We start from the raw sequence: 16,448 nt of genomic DNA on the forward strand, positions 1-16,448 counted from the left end.
TGGATTCTTTTAGGTTCTTTTTTAAAAAATTGATTTTGTTTTTTCAGCTTTAACTTTCAACATTAGATTATTGGGTATTGAGTTTCATGATTTTTTTTTTATGCTTTTGCTTCTATGGATTCATCCCGAACTCATATCCTAGGTCACATATTAGTCAAGTTAACAATTAATTTAAGTTGACTTGTGTTTTTTTTTTTTACATTTTTTTTAATTAATTTTCTTTTCAATTTTTATTTGATATTAGGTTATTAGACCTTAAAATTCATGATTGTTTTGCTTTTTTTTTTTTTGTGGACTTATCCCAATCTTATATACTAGATTATGAGTTAATTAAATTAACCCATGTTGACTTGTTTATTTAAAAAAAAAAACTGATTTTTTTTTTAATTTCATCATTCAACATAAGATTATTAGGCATTAAACTTCATGATGTTTATGCTTTCCTTTTAGTGAGGTCATCTTCATCTCATATTCCGGGTCACAAGTTAATCGAGTTAATCCGATTTATCTCGAGTTTTTTTTTTTTTTTGATTTCGCTTGTCATCATTTTATTGGCTTAAAAGTTGATCTCTATTATTTTATTCCAATTCTTTTAGGCAAGGTTATATCGGTCTCATGACAGAGCCATGACTTTGACATGCAGACTCTAGTCAAGTTTTTTTAATTTTTTTTAAATATTTTTTTTAGTTTCTCTTTCAATGTTTGATTTATTAATAATTAAACTTTAGATGTTTTTTATTTTTATTTTTAATGTTATTTTATTTGTATTTAGTTTTTGTTTTGTTATATAAGATTGTAGAAATATTTTTAGAATTTGTAAAAGATATTTTCTTATAAAATGGAAAAATATCTTTTTTATTATCATTTATTTATTTTTAATTATATTATTAAATTTAACTGGATATAATTTTTTATTTAGAAAAACAAAACACTGCCATCACCAGTTTAAAAATTGACCCGCCGACGACACATCACTAGACAACTATCAAGTCTTTACTATTAGACAGGGGCAGGCCGTCCATCTTCTCAGGGTTTTAGTTCTCACCCATAACAGAAGAGAATTACTGTGTCTTTGAAATGGAACCTGCTGCCACTACTGCTCAAGTGCCAAAGAAGAGAGGCCGAAAACCGAAGCCCAAAGAAGATCAACAGCAGCAGCAGCAGCAGCAGCAGCAGCAAAGTGCTGGTGCCCGAATGAAAGAGGGAAGGAAGGCACAGCAACCCTCTATTGATGACAAGTACACTCAGTGGAAGTCTTTGGTTCCTGTTCTTTATGACTGGCTAGCCAATCACAACCTCGTCTGGCCATCTCTCTCTTGCCGGTATTGTTTCTCTCTCTCTTTTTACTAGGTTTTCCTTACATTTCTTGATTGTCAAATGCTTTCTCCCCTTTGCTCTGTATTTTTTAACGTTCTTTCTTGTCTAGGGCTTTTATTTTACCTTTGGTTTTGAGTGAACCAAAGCTAGGGTTTTTCAATTTGGTTACTTTGCTCCATTTCCATGGCTCTACCACGATTGAAGCTCAGTATGTTTTTTTTTTAATCGATCGATGATGCTGTGATTAGGTGGGGCCCGCAGCTTGAGCAAGCTACTTACAAGAATCGCCAGCGCCTCTATCTCTCCGAGCAGGCAAGTTTTTTTGCTTATACTATATGAGCGTCTTTCTGGTCAAACATCTGAAACTTCTGTAATGGTAATGAACGAAATGCTCTAATTTATTTTTCAGCAATAGATAAATTACGGAAGAGAACTATTCATGTGCTTAATCTGAGCAAGATGGCTAAAATCTTACTGCTCAAATGAGTCTTGAAGGCTGAAGAAATAAGCATTGTGCTATGCACATTGATTTTTTTGTGATTCTGTCCCATCCCAATTAATAGACAATTAATTGCATCCTTACACTGAAACAACATTGAAACTTCAAGGTTTTAATGGTAATAATTGGAGCCTATGGGTTTGGTGTGCAATTGGTCATTCTTTTAGCTTGGAAAGGGCATTTTAATTTACCCTCTGACATCTCTTTCTAGCTGATGCAATGTGAGATTTTGGGTGCTTTAGAGATTTTGTTACTCCGTTGATGGATTATGACTTGTGGTGATGTGTTTACTTTCTTAATATCTTTCCTGTAAGACAGTTTCTATAATGTCGTGATTACTGTTTTTGTGTCCATTCCAATGTTAACCGTGCCAATAAATATTACCTTCCATGATAATTTAGACTTTATTTGGTCACTTTTCTTCAGAACTGTTCTCATAACAAATGTTTTTCCTTTTTCTGGTTATTTTTCTTTATCCAACTTCTTTTGTGTGGCCAGACTGATGGTAGTGTTCCAAATACTTTGGTCATTGCAAATTGTGATGTTGTCAAGTCTAGAGTTGCTGCTGCGGAACACATATCTCAGGTGATTAATTATTTTCTGTTGTGTTCTTTCTTCTACATGCTCTTAACTTTTATTCAATGTTTGGGAGCCGAATATGAGGGAAAGGAAACTGAAATCATTGAAAATGAAGGGAAATGAAGTTACAGGAGAGAAGTAATTTCCTCTCTTGTTGTTTTGGTGGAAGGAATTTGGAGGAGAATTAATGTGTAGAGAAAGTTTATAAAATCCTTTTTACCTTTCATTTTTGTGGAATAGAAAATTTATTATAAGGGTGAATGAGTAACCTTTTTCCATTATCTTTCCATTTTCTCTCTAAATTGGAGATAGATTTTTGGTGCTCAAGGAAAATTTTCACTCCACTTTCATCTCTTCCCCTCATTTTCTCTCTTGCCCAAACAAATTTAAGTAACTCTACCCCGTCACATTCCTTTCCCCTGAATTCTTTTCCCTCATATCTATCCTCCAATTACTTTGTCAAGTTCCTCAATTGTTCCTACAAAGTTTATGTGGTTAACATCTAATTTATTTACTTAATACCATTTGCTTTATCTTTTCAGTTTAACGAAGAAGCACGCTCTCCATTTGTTAAGAAGTACAAGACCATCATACATCCTGGAGAGGTATAGATTTCACATACAGAATGTACACAGCCATAATATATGTAGTTATTACAGTTGCATGCAGTGATGCAGATACATCAGCTGATTATAAACTTTTGACATTTTTTTTTGGTATAAAATAGGTATCTACTTGATCTCTCTATTAAGTTTGTTGTAAAATTTTAATGCCACATTTCCTGTTAGAAAAAGGAGTATGGACTTGTACTTTTGCTGCATTGGCTCTTTACTCATGTCCACCCTGATCTTAAAGTTTTGCTCTGCTTTTAAAAGGCAGGAAATCCCATTTGAACTTCTTCTTCATAGATTTTTTTGATATACTTTTTCAGGTAAACAGAATCAGAGAACTCCCCCAGAATAGTAAGATAGTGGCTACTCATACTGACAGCCCTGATGTGAGTGTCTTAGGAACCTATTGGTTTCTTTATTTAGGCTGAACCTATTCTGTTTTTGATTGTTTTTACGGTTTTGTTAGTTCCCATAATTTAATTTTGCCAGCATTGTACTTGTAAAACTTCAGGTTCTTATATGGGATGTTGAAGCACAGCCTAACCGACATGCTGTTCTTGGAGCTACAAATTCTCGTCCAGATTTGGTAATTTGATTTTGAAATGCAGGATGCTGCATTTTGTTTATTTACTTATTTATCAAGGCTCTCTTTTTATATTTATAATCAGCACTCTTAGTAGTTTTTGTTTTTTTATTGGTTTCGCTACAATGGAAAGTAGGGTCGTTTAGATGTTTGCCTTCTAGATATAAAAGAGTGTTGTAAATTGTGGACAATCATATGCAAATGCTATCGTGTTTACATGATCCTCTCCATAAAGCATTTTCTTGTACTACTGCTGCATTCCAGGCATATCATCATGCATTTGCACACCCTTTTTATATTTCTAGGGATTCATAATTTTCTATCAAAATGACCCTTTTTTTTGTGTCGCGTGCTAAACCATGTCAACTTGGAACTTTTTCCCACAGATTTTGACTGGACATCAAGACAATGCTGAGTTTGCCCTTGCAATGTGCCCAACTGAACCCTATGTGCTTTCTGGAGGTTGAAAATCTATTTTTAAGTTCTTTTTTCTTTTCTTTTTTTTTCCTTGTGATGGATGAATTTGGGGTGGATTGCTACTTGTGCTTGGTTAGAATATGAAATTTGTCCAGCAGCTTATTTGTGTTATTCTGTGTTTCTCCTTTTGTTGTCAATTTTCTTCTTCTTTTGGATACGTATTATGGTGTTTACTTATTAATAAATGACTTTCTTAAAAGTTAGGACTAGATTGCTACTTGCACCAAACAGCATATTTGTCTTATTACATATTTCTTTCCTTCTGGTTGAAATATGTATCTTGGTGTGTACTGTTATGCTGTGTCTCTTTAGTTTGGTTGGATGTTCATGATTCTTATAGGCACATCTAGATTGCTTGGATGGGGACTAGGACAAACTTGATTTATCTTGACAAAGATTTTCTTCAAGTATGGGTTGTTAATTGCAGGGAAGGACAAGTTGGTAGTTTTGTGGAGTATCCAGGACCATATAACATCATCTGCCTCTGATCCAGCCACTAAGTCTCCAGGATCTGGTGGATCAATCATTAAAAAGACTGGGGATGGCAGTGATAAAGCCACTGATGGCCCTTCTGTTGGACCACGAGGTATCTACCAAGGGCATGAGGATACAGTTGAAGACGTGGCATTCTGTCCATCCAGGTATCTCACATGGCCCTGGTTAAATGCATGTAGTCATCTCATTGTTTATTGTCTTAGTATTCAATGTATAATATCCATCTTTCATGAAATTATGATTTTTTTAGTCATCATTTATATTATGTTATTATATTCAGTGTATTATGCAAATAATTGAAAATGTGGCTGTAAAATTAATCTCGTTAATATGCTCTTATACTTTTCTTTAATTATAACTTTGGAAAAGCATTTATGATATGGCTTTTTATTTCTGATTGAGTTTATATGTCTTCTGAAGTGCGCAGGAGTTTTGTAGTGTAGGAGATGATTCTTGCCTTATATTATGGGATGCTAGAGCTGGTACTAGCCCAGCTATAAAGGTTATTTGCCTCTGCTTTATATTCTTGGTCTTGTTATTAGCATCTGTCTTTGTAAATTTTTCTTGGATTATGGTTGACAAATCTTGTGGGTATTTATGAAGGCATTCCCAGTATTGATGAAGTGAAAACCTGATCTCATTGTTCTGAATGATGTTAATACTAGTGTACTATTCCTTACTCTCTGCACCTGACTGTATTGACTTTTTTATTTATCTATTTTTTTTACCATAATCTGTTCACATTGATTGGGTGTAGAGTTTTGATCAAGAAACTGAGTTATAACTTTTTTTTTAATTATTTCTTTTTAATATCTACTTCATTGAACCAAAGTATCATTCATGTTTTGTATGCCTTTTTATCTGGTCACCATTCAGTGGTATTCTGTAGATTGTGCTTATTCAGTTTTAAAATATCATTCATGTAAAAGCTCAGCTCTGACTATCTATGTTTTCCTGTTCTCCACCGATTTTGGTTTCTGGTCAACAGGTTGAAAGGGCACATAATGCTGATCTTCACTGTGTTGATTGGAATCCTCAAGATGATAATCTCATTTTAACTGGGTATGTTTCAATTTTATGCTTCCTTCAGTTATGCTGTGCTGTCCAGGTGTGGACAAGATAAACAATTTTAGTTTGGTTGATGTTTTGTGCTTGTAAGGAAAAAATTAAATGCCAAAGATTTTTTTAAGCTCTGCTTGTTTTTTCTTCAGGTCTGCAGATACTTCTGTTTGCATGTTTGATCGAAGGAATCTCACTTCTAATGGAGTTGGTTTGCCTGTCTATAAATTTGAGGGTCACAAAGCTGCTGTTCTCTGTGTACAGGTACTCACCAACCTCCTTTTGTTCCTCTCATACCCCAAGCCTTTTTCTTCAAAATTTTAGTTGGAAGTCATTTGTTGGCCCTGGAAGCTAGCTATAAATGTTTACTTTATTAATCTCCATTTCTTTTTCAGTGGTCTCCAGATAAGGCATCTGTTTTTGGGAGTTCTGCGGAGGATGGTCTCTTAAATATTTGGGATTATGAGAAGGTTTGTATGTCCAATATCCATACATGAGCTGGATTGCCTGTGCATGGGCATCAACCCATCTAATTGAATGCAAAATAGGTCTCTAGCAATGTAGGTCTGTTTGACAAATCATTGTGAAAGTTAACGAATCCTCAAGTGAAGGGGAAAATGAAAGGATTGCATACCCTTTTTCTTGTTTGAAATGCTCTGTAAGAAATATTTAACTAATTATTTTCTAAGAAGCTGAAGAAAAGACCAAACTGTTCATCTGTTTTTCATTGCATGTACTCAGGATATATAGTCGCTGTGGACTCCTCTGCAAGAACACATAGTTCTGAATACATATGTAACTTGTCTTTTAAAAGTCTTATTTGGTTTCTGGATCTTCACATTGAGATAAAAGAAATTTTTAGTTTGTACGGAGATGCTTCCCATTATTTGTTCGCTGCATGGGTGGGGGATTCTTATCCCAATTGTTCTTGAGCATAGCCCAGCTTTCTTTATGGTGCTTTTGAGCTACACCTCATTTTGGTGAAAGCTTTTCCTCCATCTCTGCCTCAGATTTCAAAAGTTCTAATTAAAGATGCTTTGATTGTTTGGTTGCATTGTTGCTTGGTTTGCTGTGTGATTGGAACTTGGGTGATGTTTTACTAGCATGCGTCCTCTATGTTTTTCTGTTCTTGCAGGTTGGCAAAAAGACAGAGCGTCCGACTAGAGCTCCAAGTTCTCCTGCAGGATTGTTTTTCCAGCATGCTGGGCACAGGTTTGTACCTGATAGTTTTTCTCCTTGAAAACAGTTCCTTAATTGCTAGCAATTCTCAATGGTTTGTAATTGTTTTCTCATTTGTCTTAAGGATTCCTTTTTGAATACCTTGAATATATGTTTCTCAAACCAGCATCTATCACTTGCGATTGAAAAAAGGAGATTCTCATCATTCAATATGGTGCATTAGCATTTGTCATTTTATATGGTTTCTTTATCATTTTTCTTCTCCATGCAGCTACATGAACCTCAATTTCTCTAGTTGCTGACTGGTCTTTGTTGGATGCAGCCATCTCACCTGATTGTCTCTTTGCCTTGAATGCCTACCATATCTATATGTGAAAAACACTATTTTCTTCTACTTCTGAATTTGGCTTTTAGGAATCATTGGCAACATCTCTTTGTTGCAAGAAATATTTTTATGAGATGTGTTGAACCTGATCTCTCTATCATGTTAGCTTTCTGAAGGTTCTTCTCTCCTGAGTTTCTTAGACTGCTAATGCACTATTAGGTGTGGCTGGCTGAAGCATGAATGGTGAAAGCTCTGACCAACCACATTCATACTCTTAACCTGACAAATGTTTGTGACTTAAGATTACATACAATGTTAAAACACATGTCTGTCAAATTAAGGAAAGCTCAAATGGCCTCGACTTTTTTGTGTTTAAGTGTTCGTTAATGTCTTATCTACCTTGGTTTAAAGATTCTCATGGTTTATTGAAATCAACTAACAGCTCTAAATTCACTGTAAATAAGCATTTGTCTCATCTTTTGCTTTGGTCTTCACATGTTTATTGTGTTTTTCCTGGTCATATTTAATCTACTTTATATGTTTGATTGATAGCAAAGCGCATCTTCAATATTTGAATCCTTGATTCTTTTTTGAAATTCTCCCGTATTTCTTTATGGGCTGATAAGTAATCATGTATTTTCTTTTACTGTCATTTAGGGATAAAGTTGTTGATTTCCATTGGAATGCATCTGATCCTTGGACGGTGGTTAGTGTCTCTGATGACTGTGATACCACTGGCGGGGGAGGGACACTGCAGGTAATAGTTGCTTTCCATGGAAATGTCTTATTGTGCAAGTGTATGGATAAGTTGGTAAAACATAGAGCATGAAGGATGGGAATGGAGTTTCAAAATTTTGTATCACTAATCTAAACTTCTAGAGATGTCATTACTTTTTCTTTTTCTCTTAGAATGCTTTTAAAGATGTTTCTAATTTGAGTCATTGGGGTAATGCTTAAATTTGATTTAATAAAATGTGTGCAGATATGGCGCATGAGTGATTTGATCTACAGGCCAGAAGATGAGGTTTTGGCAGAGCTTGAGAAGTTCAAGTCACATGTGGTTTCCTGTGCTTCGAAGCCTTGACATGGACTTGGAACAAGACCTGTATGATTATGGGAATTAACACTACTAGTTTATCGTATGGATTTTTAGCTGTATTCTGTTTTCTTGCCTAGGACCGATAGCAATTAGAGGGGACGGATGCCTGTGTAGGTGGATTTTTGTAGAGATGTATTTGTGCTCCTCTTCTGCCCTTTCCAGATTAAATTCGGATGTTTTCTGGATTTGGACTCTTTTAAATTTGCTTTGCTTCGGTCAATAATTTGGCGTGGATAATGTGACAGGAAAAAGGGAGCCGAGCAGCCTGCAACTTTGCAGGGGTTTGTATTGTTGCTGTTGTCATTTGTTGATCTCAGTCGAATTCGTGTGTAGTGTAGACAGCATGCATGTCCAATTAAGTGGATAAACCCGTGAAGCGGTTCATCTGAGAATATTCTGACTATCAGATAAAAGATTATATTTTAAAGTGTTTTTACTTGAAAAAGTATTAAAATAATATTTTTTTATTTTATAAAATTTATTTTTAATATCACATCAAAATGATTAAATATTCTGACTATCAGCTTGTTATGTTTTTAAGGCTACCAGACTATTGTTTTAAGAAAAATATGAACTCTAACAGAAAAGATACCCTTTTGGCATGTCAATGACTTAACTTCTACAACCCATTGATGTACTTTAACGTTTCGTGATTAATAATAAATATGAACTCCTTTTGCATTAGGTAGTGTTGTTAATGCTTCAATGAGTAAACAATAACATAGAACTCTATATGATACTTGCAATAGTTTTTTTTTTTTGAAGCTAGTAAGCTTTTCATTGAAAAATGCCACGAGGCGCCCCTCTTGACTAAGAACACCTCCAATCCCCAAACCAAGGCATCGCAATTCATCTTAAATAGCTTGTCAAAATCAAGAAGAGCCAACACATGAGCTTCGATAATCTTTTGCTTTGCTAATCAGAAGCTACCTTTTTCATTCATTGAAAAGCATGACTTTTGAAGCATTCAATAATAGGTCCAATCAGTGCTATAAAATTGTGGAAGAACCACTTATAAAAAGATGTCAGCCCATGAAAACTCTTAACATCATGAATGCTCGTGGGAGAGAGCCACTCCATAATTGCCGTCACCTTAGATTTATATGTTTGCACATCATTAATAGATACAACAAATCCCAAAAAAGTAATAGTATTATTAAAGAACAAACAATTATATGGTTTATAAACAATTGCTCATGACTATAGGTGCTCCACTCCAAGTATGAGTTATAGATCATGATTTCATCAAAGTAAGTCACTACAAACCCCCCATAAATGATCTCAAAACTAAGTGTATGAATCTTATAAAAGTACTAGGTGCATTGGATAGATCAAATGATATCACCATCCACTCATACAACTCATGTTGTGTTTAAAAGTTGTCTTCCACTTATACTTTGGCTTGATCTGTATTTAGTGGTAGCTGTTTTTAATATTAGTTTTGAGAAAATTTTAAAACCGGCTAATTGATCTATAATATCATCCAATTATGGCATGGGCTAAAAATACTTCATATTAATCTGGTTGATGGCTCTACTATCTATAAATATGCCCCATTTTCCATTTTTATTTGTTACCGAAAGGGATAAAACTATACAAGGACTTGTACTTTCTCAAGTGTTCCTCTTCTTCAACAACTCTACCATATATTGTTGTAACTCTTTAGATTTACTGGTCTAAGTCTATAAACTGGTTCATTTGGTAAGCTAGAACATAAAATCAAGTCGATCTAGTGCTAGATGTCTCATATAGGAGGTAGCTTAGGGATAATTCTTCTAGCATTAAGTAGACTAAAATCCCTTAAACCTCTATGATAAACTATGATAGAACTTCAAGGGATTTTGGTTTAGCCGCAACATAATTACTCGTAAGCATCAATGCAAGAACTACCCTTTCATTCCCTACTTTCTCCATAAACTATGATAAAGAAAAACAATTATTACCCTTACTTGGTTTAGCCTCAACAATTCCCCCCTCTCCTGGATGTCAATGCTACATGCTTTCTTTTTATGTTAAAGGTGCATGCATTGTGTCACTTGTGATGCAATACATTCCTATTATACTGTTAAGGCATTCTAATAATATATGAAGCATCTATACAAACAACATCATACCAATCACTATTATAATATTTCTTGTCAATGAAAAATGAAACAAGACATCATTTATCCATGATTACCTTGCTATCCCACTTCAATGAGGTCAGTTTATAGGGATTAAGGTGATTGTTTATTTTGAGGCATGACTTCTTTACTGCCTTTAATGATACCATGTTCTCACAACTACCATTGTTGATTATCAATTCCACGTTAGGGTTTTTTTTCCCTTTTTTTAAACTGATTTTTTTCTTATTTTTTATCCCTTTTTTCAATTTTGTTTTGTTAGTTTTTTTAGATTTGTCTTCTATTGGGTTAGTCTCTTATAATTATTTTCAATTTTACTTGTTATCATTTTGTAATCTATAAATATTCTATCAAATTACAAATATTTTTCAATTTCACCATCCCTATGATTTTATAATCTTTCAAATTTGATCATAATTTTTCTAATTGCTATTTATTTTATTTGGAATCATTTTTAATTTTTTTTTAATTCATCCCCCTTGGGTTTTTTTCTTTCAATTTTTTTTTGCAAGTTTTTTTATTGATATTTTTTACATCATTTCATCCTTCAATATTAAATTGATTAAGAATTAAGTTTCTTGATTGAATCCGTATCTAGGATTTTATGGGTTACGAGGTTTAGAGATTAGACCAGATTTAAAAGGATCGCCTAAGTTTGCTTGGTTTTTGTTATTTTTTTAAACTGATGTTTTCTTGTTTTTTCTTTTTTTTTTGTTATTTTTTACGGTTTGCCTTCTATTAAGTTAACCTTGGGTTCATGACAAGGATCACCGGTTTCAAAGGTTAACATGGGTTCACTTTTATTTTTTCTTTTCTTTTTTAAAATTGATTTATTTCAAACTTTTTTTTTCTATGAGATTATCTCAATATTATGCCAATGAAAATGAAATTTTCAAGTTTACCTAATTTAATAGGGATTTTTTTGTTTTTTTTAACAGTTTCACCTTACAACATTATTTGTTCGATAATCTGGATAGACTCAGGTTTGGTTCTTAAAAAATATATAAGTAATATTATGCCATATATATCTCCAAATAAAATAAGGAATACTTGTCAATCAAAGAATCCAAAAATCATAAGGAAAGAGAATCCCAAATCAATTAGAAAAATAATGTAATTTTCATACAATAACTTCTAACATGTATCAGACAGCCTTACCTAACTTTAATTAACCTGAAATTTGCCTTAACATAGAACACCTCTGGAATCACCTGGTAAAGTTTCAGGTCGATCCAACCGTCAGATTTTGATTTATACTCAATATCATAAAACCAGACGATAGAAAACATTAAACCCAAAGCAACCTTTTTAGTCAATTTGGCCAACAGACTTGCAATGGACTTGATCAACACCTCAATTGGATTCATTGATGTCATAAATTGATATGCATCAAAAAGGATATACTATTATTGCGTGTTGTTTTATAAATGTTCTCTTTTTACTTGGTGTTTTATGTGGATTTTATACCTATAAAACTCACCAACTTGCAAGGAGGATGTAGCATAAATAACAAAGCACAATCAGCCCACGATACCATTTCAATAGTTGTATTGTATTCAAAGTAATTATCATACCATGCCCAACCACATATTGAGTACAAACATGTCTAGCATGACTATCATCATTGTGTGAGCTCATTTATAACGAGATGACGTACAAATCACATAAGCATATGACCCTCTCGAATGTTAGAGCTGCATCGAATCCACCATGTAGAGTAGTGTTGTCTATGTAGTTTTCTCAATATTAGATTTCTATAAAGAATTGATCATCAATCCCACTTTATTACCATCATTTTAGCTTTTGCTATTGGCCCATTATTTGCTAAATTTCAAAGGTCGTGTATTCTAATCAGTGCAAGCATATTGCAGAATTTGAAGTAGATTTATGCATACCAAAAAATGAAGGTGTCTACCACTTTCTCTAATCTCAATGAAGTCATCTAGGAAAAAACTAAGAATGAATATTTCACTCCCAAAAGAAAAACTTTTTCACTTGTTGAAATTGCTAATTGAACGTGGATCATTTAAAATACTTTGATAGGTGGTCTATTTTTAATTTATATTTTGTAACCTCTTCTTTATATTTTCGTGGAAAAGGATTTATTCTTCAAATCTTCCATTCCCTTGAAATTGTTCAATTTGTTTTTACATTTTTGAGAATTTATTGATGGAATGGCTTTCAACTTGAAAACAAAATAATATAATTATTGTTACCTATTTTTAGGTCCCCACAAAAAAAGAAAAAAAAATTGTAAAAAAAATAACCAAAAAATATATAGCAGTGAGAAGAAGATATAGGAGCGCCCAGAAAATAGTCAAAGATTAGTTGAGAAAGTTCAAAAATACAAAGATTGAAATTTGACAATATATTTTTGACTAATAAAGGCCTTATTGACAAAACAAAATTCAATTTGAGGAAGAAAAATTCAAAATAAGATATTTAAGAACTCAATTATATTTTATTGAGAGATTAATTGAGTTTATAAAGGGTTTGATTGCAAGAAAAATTGATTTTTAAGTCAATTTAGGCTTTAATTGGAAGAAAATAAATTTTGGGGTCGAAATACAATTTTTAAGAGTTAATTTGGTCAAATCATGGGCTTAATTGCATAAATATTAAAGTTTGATGGGCAATTAGAGACTTGATTGAAGAAATCCAAAACTAAGGACCAGATTGGAAAAGACGCGCGAATATAGGGGCTGAAATTGATCGAATCAAGGGCTAAATTGAAGAATTTGGAAGTTTGTTGATCAATTAAGAGTTAAAATGCACAGATTCAAAACCAAAGACCAAAGTGAAAAAGACGACCAACTTCAAGGCGGACATTCGAATTTAGCAGGGATGCAATTGAATTGATTCTTAAAATCAAAATCTCAATTGAGGGTTTGATTGAACAACTCGAAAATTGACTGATTTGAAAACAAAACTTTTTGGTGCCCTTTTCTTTTAAAATGAAACAGCGTGTTTTGTTCGAAACGACGCCATTTCCACTATTCATTAAAAAAAAGAGCTACAAACGATGTCGTTTTGATGGCACTGTTTGCCATCGTCTTCCCCTAGACGCGCAAAAGCAGGGGAAAAAGGTTTTCCTTCCCCTCCTTTGCAGCATCTCTCCCTCTCACTTGCCCAAAAATCCCAACACAACCCACACCCCCTCATGGCCTACCACCACGATGAAAGGGGCAGAGAAGACAAGCCCTGCGAGTGGCTGCACAGAGAGACCCACCCACCTTACCCTTTCACAATGACTGGACAAGGGTAGGGTAGCTCCCTCTCCCACTACCCCTTATTACTAGACGGTAAGAGGGAGACGAAAAAAAGAGGAAAAAACATAAAGAATAAAGAAAAAGGGGGATGAGAAGACGAGAGATGAAGAAAGGAGACGAAAAAAACAGAAAAGAAGAAAGGAAAACAAAGAGTGAAAAAAGAGAGGAGAAAAACAGGGGAGAAAGAGACCAAAACATAATAAAAAAAAAAAACAGAGGAACCATAGGGGAATAAGAAAGAAAAGAAAAGGAAGCACTAAAGATAAGAGAAAGAAGAGAACATAAGAGAATAGAAGAAAAACAATAACCTTTCTCTCTCTATCTCTCTCTCCGCCGTTTGAAACACCGTTGTCGTTATTTTGTCTAGTCACCACCAGCACCACCCTCAACGCCACTACTAGGTTAGCCTCCCCTCTTCTTCTTGTTCCTTCTCTAGTGTTCTACTAGTGAACAGTGAACAGTGAATTCTAATTCACTCTCCACTGTTCATATAGCATGTTTTCATGCATATGACAAAGTCTCTCAAAATATAAAAATATCTCATATCGTATTTTCATACAAAATAAAATTCAAAAAAAAATGTGTTAGCATGCATTTTGGGTTTTAATAATCAGTTTATTAAAGTAATGAGAACTAGGCCTATATTTTAAAAATACCAAAAAAATATTTTGTTTTCTTTTAGTATCTGAGATTACAAACTTATACGTAAGATGTATTCTTGATATTAAAAAGATAGTTCTTTTTTATTAACATTAGAACGGTTAAATTTTTACCCGATAATATAAGGATCTACTTACTGAGAAGGATTTGTCTTCAACCTTAGACAACCCAACAATTAGAGAACTAGTTTAATTAGATAAATAAACAATGCAGTTTACCTTGGGTAAGGCGTATTAGAAGTGCTAATACCTTCTCTTTACACAACTAGTCTTCGTGCTCGATTCTCTGATATCAGTTAGTGTTCCTAGTGACCAAAATATTAGGTGACGACTCTTATTCCCTCTTTCCATTGATAAAGGACAAGAATTCATTATTCTGTCCATTTCCCCACACCATATACACTTGGAACTTACTAGGAGGACGTTCGCCAAGACGCCGCACACGTGCGACAATAATAATTTTTTACATATTTTTTCTAACAATTTAAACTTTTACAATGTTTAATACTGTCAGTCATATGGGATGACACAAAGATATATCATTTATAGATAATAATTAAGTTTTAACCTACATGATAAATTAATATTTAAGAAAATTACCATTAACATCCTATAATTTAGTCAGAATTGAACTTATCGAGTTTTGGATAATTATAATTTCCAACCTAAACTTTGATGTTTGCATAATAGTTTACATCTTATACCTAGTGCAACAAAAAAAAAATCAACAAAAATTATCTAAGTTTTTACATATTTGTCATTATATTTCATCTAATAACTAAAGAGGTCCTATTGCATTAAAATAATAAAAATAGATACTTCACCTCCACCCCAAATCTAAATCTACATCGTCCATCCATATCTACACATTAACACTTCACATTATAAAAATTAAAAATATATATATATAATCATCCTTGTATCTCTCTCTCTCTCTTTCTCATACACAATTCAAGCTCCTAATTCTCCCATATTCAAGTCCCCTCCTCGCTAAACAGATCCATACATATTCTTTGAAAGAGAAAAATTTGATGAAACCCCATTTTTCCCTTGAAGTCTAGGAGCAGAAATCTAGAAAATCTCCTTTGACATGGAAACTTATCTTGGAAAGATATGATCTCTTATTGGAATCAAGAGATGTTGAGCAGGGCGAAGAAGAAGAAGAAATATAGAGTATATGTAAATATTGAGCTTTTTAAATAAGTCTAAGAATCATGTGCAAGGAATCAAGAATCTACTTTTCTTGACAACATAAATTAAAGAACCTAAAAAAGATCAATCTTTTAAGAATTTGAAGAAAAACATGAAAAGATGAAAAATATAATCTTTTGGCCAGAAATTAGCCCACGAGAGAAAAAAAAAAAAAAAACAGCAAAAACCCATATGAAAAATTGAATGTGAAGCAGAGAAGTTGACAGAAATATTAAGGAAAATAAATTTGTCAAGTATTTTGGCAAGGAAAAAGAATAAAGAAGTTGTGTGTGTGTGTGTGTGTGTGTGTGTGTGTGTGTGTGTGTGTGTGTGTGTGTGTGTGTGAGAGAGAGAGAGAGAGAGAGAGAGAGAGAGAGAGAGAGAGAGAGAGAATGAGAGAGAGAAAGAGATTAGGTGGGGAGATACCCAATACATAAAATCAATTTAATAGTAATTTTGTTATTTGATTTGGGAGAAATTATATTCTCTTCACTATTTATTAGAGAGAGAAAGATGAAGAAATGATTTGTTATTAAGTATCTCTAATTCTTTGACTCAAGTTACGAACTGTAATTTTTCAAGATTTGGTAAACAAATACAATTACGAATCAACTATAAAATATTAAAGGTAATTTTCTCTTAATATTTATATCACATTGATAATTATATGCATCCCTAATGTATAGTGTATTTTTTTGAACTTTTATTTTGTTGGAGTTTTTTTATTTATCATTCTTTAATAATACCTTTCAAATAGTAATTACAAAATTAAGGAAGATGGGAAAAACCAGTACCCCATTTAGCTTTGAAAACTTTCCACGTGTTACAATCAACTACAATTGCCAGTTTGCCACCACTGGTCACAATACTCCTATATGACTCCTATCGACTTCTATCTATTCAGCGCCGAAGCAAAATAGTATTCAACTAAATCATTAACTTGTGTTATGCTACGAATTGGATTGTTTTTTTAATATGAAAAA

The 16,448-nt window shown here is 33.2% G+C and overlaps 1 protein-coding gene across 1 annotated transcript; it reads left to right on the forward strand.

Moving 5' to 3' along the window:
• Positions 1–954: 954 nt before the first annotated feature.
• On the forward strand, positions 955–8,513 carry LOC18107675 (WD-40 repeat-containing protein MSI4). Its single transcript, XM_024590686.2, has 15 exons — positions 955–1,322; positions 1,566–1,629; positions 2,315–2,401; positions 2,938–3,000; positions 3,327–3,392; positions 3,518–3,592; positions 3,976–4,051; positions 4,494–4,707; positions 4,982–5,063; positions 5,550–5,623; positions 5,773–5,884; positions 6,016–6,090; positions 6,756–6,832; positions 7,782–7,881; positions 8,107–8,513. Exons 1-15 carry the CDS (start codon positions 1,078–1,080, stop codon positions 8,206–8,208), a joined length of 1,512 nt encoding a protein of 503 aa, XP_024446454.1. The 5' UTR covers positions 955–1,077; the 3' UTR covers positions 8,209–8,513.
• Positions 8,514–16,448: the final 7,935 nt, after the last annotated feature.

This window comes from Populus trichocarpa, chromosome 18, assembly GCF_000002775.5.
Source record: "Populus trichocarpa isolate Nisqually-1 chromosome 18, P.trichocarpa_v4.1, whole genome shotgun sequence".
Lineage (NCBI taxonomy): Eukaryota > Viridiplantae > Streptophyta > Magnoliopsida > Malpighiales > Salicaceae > Populus > Populus trichocarpa.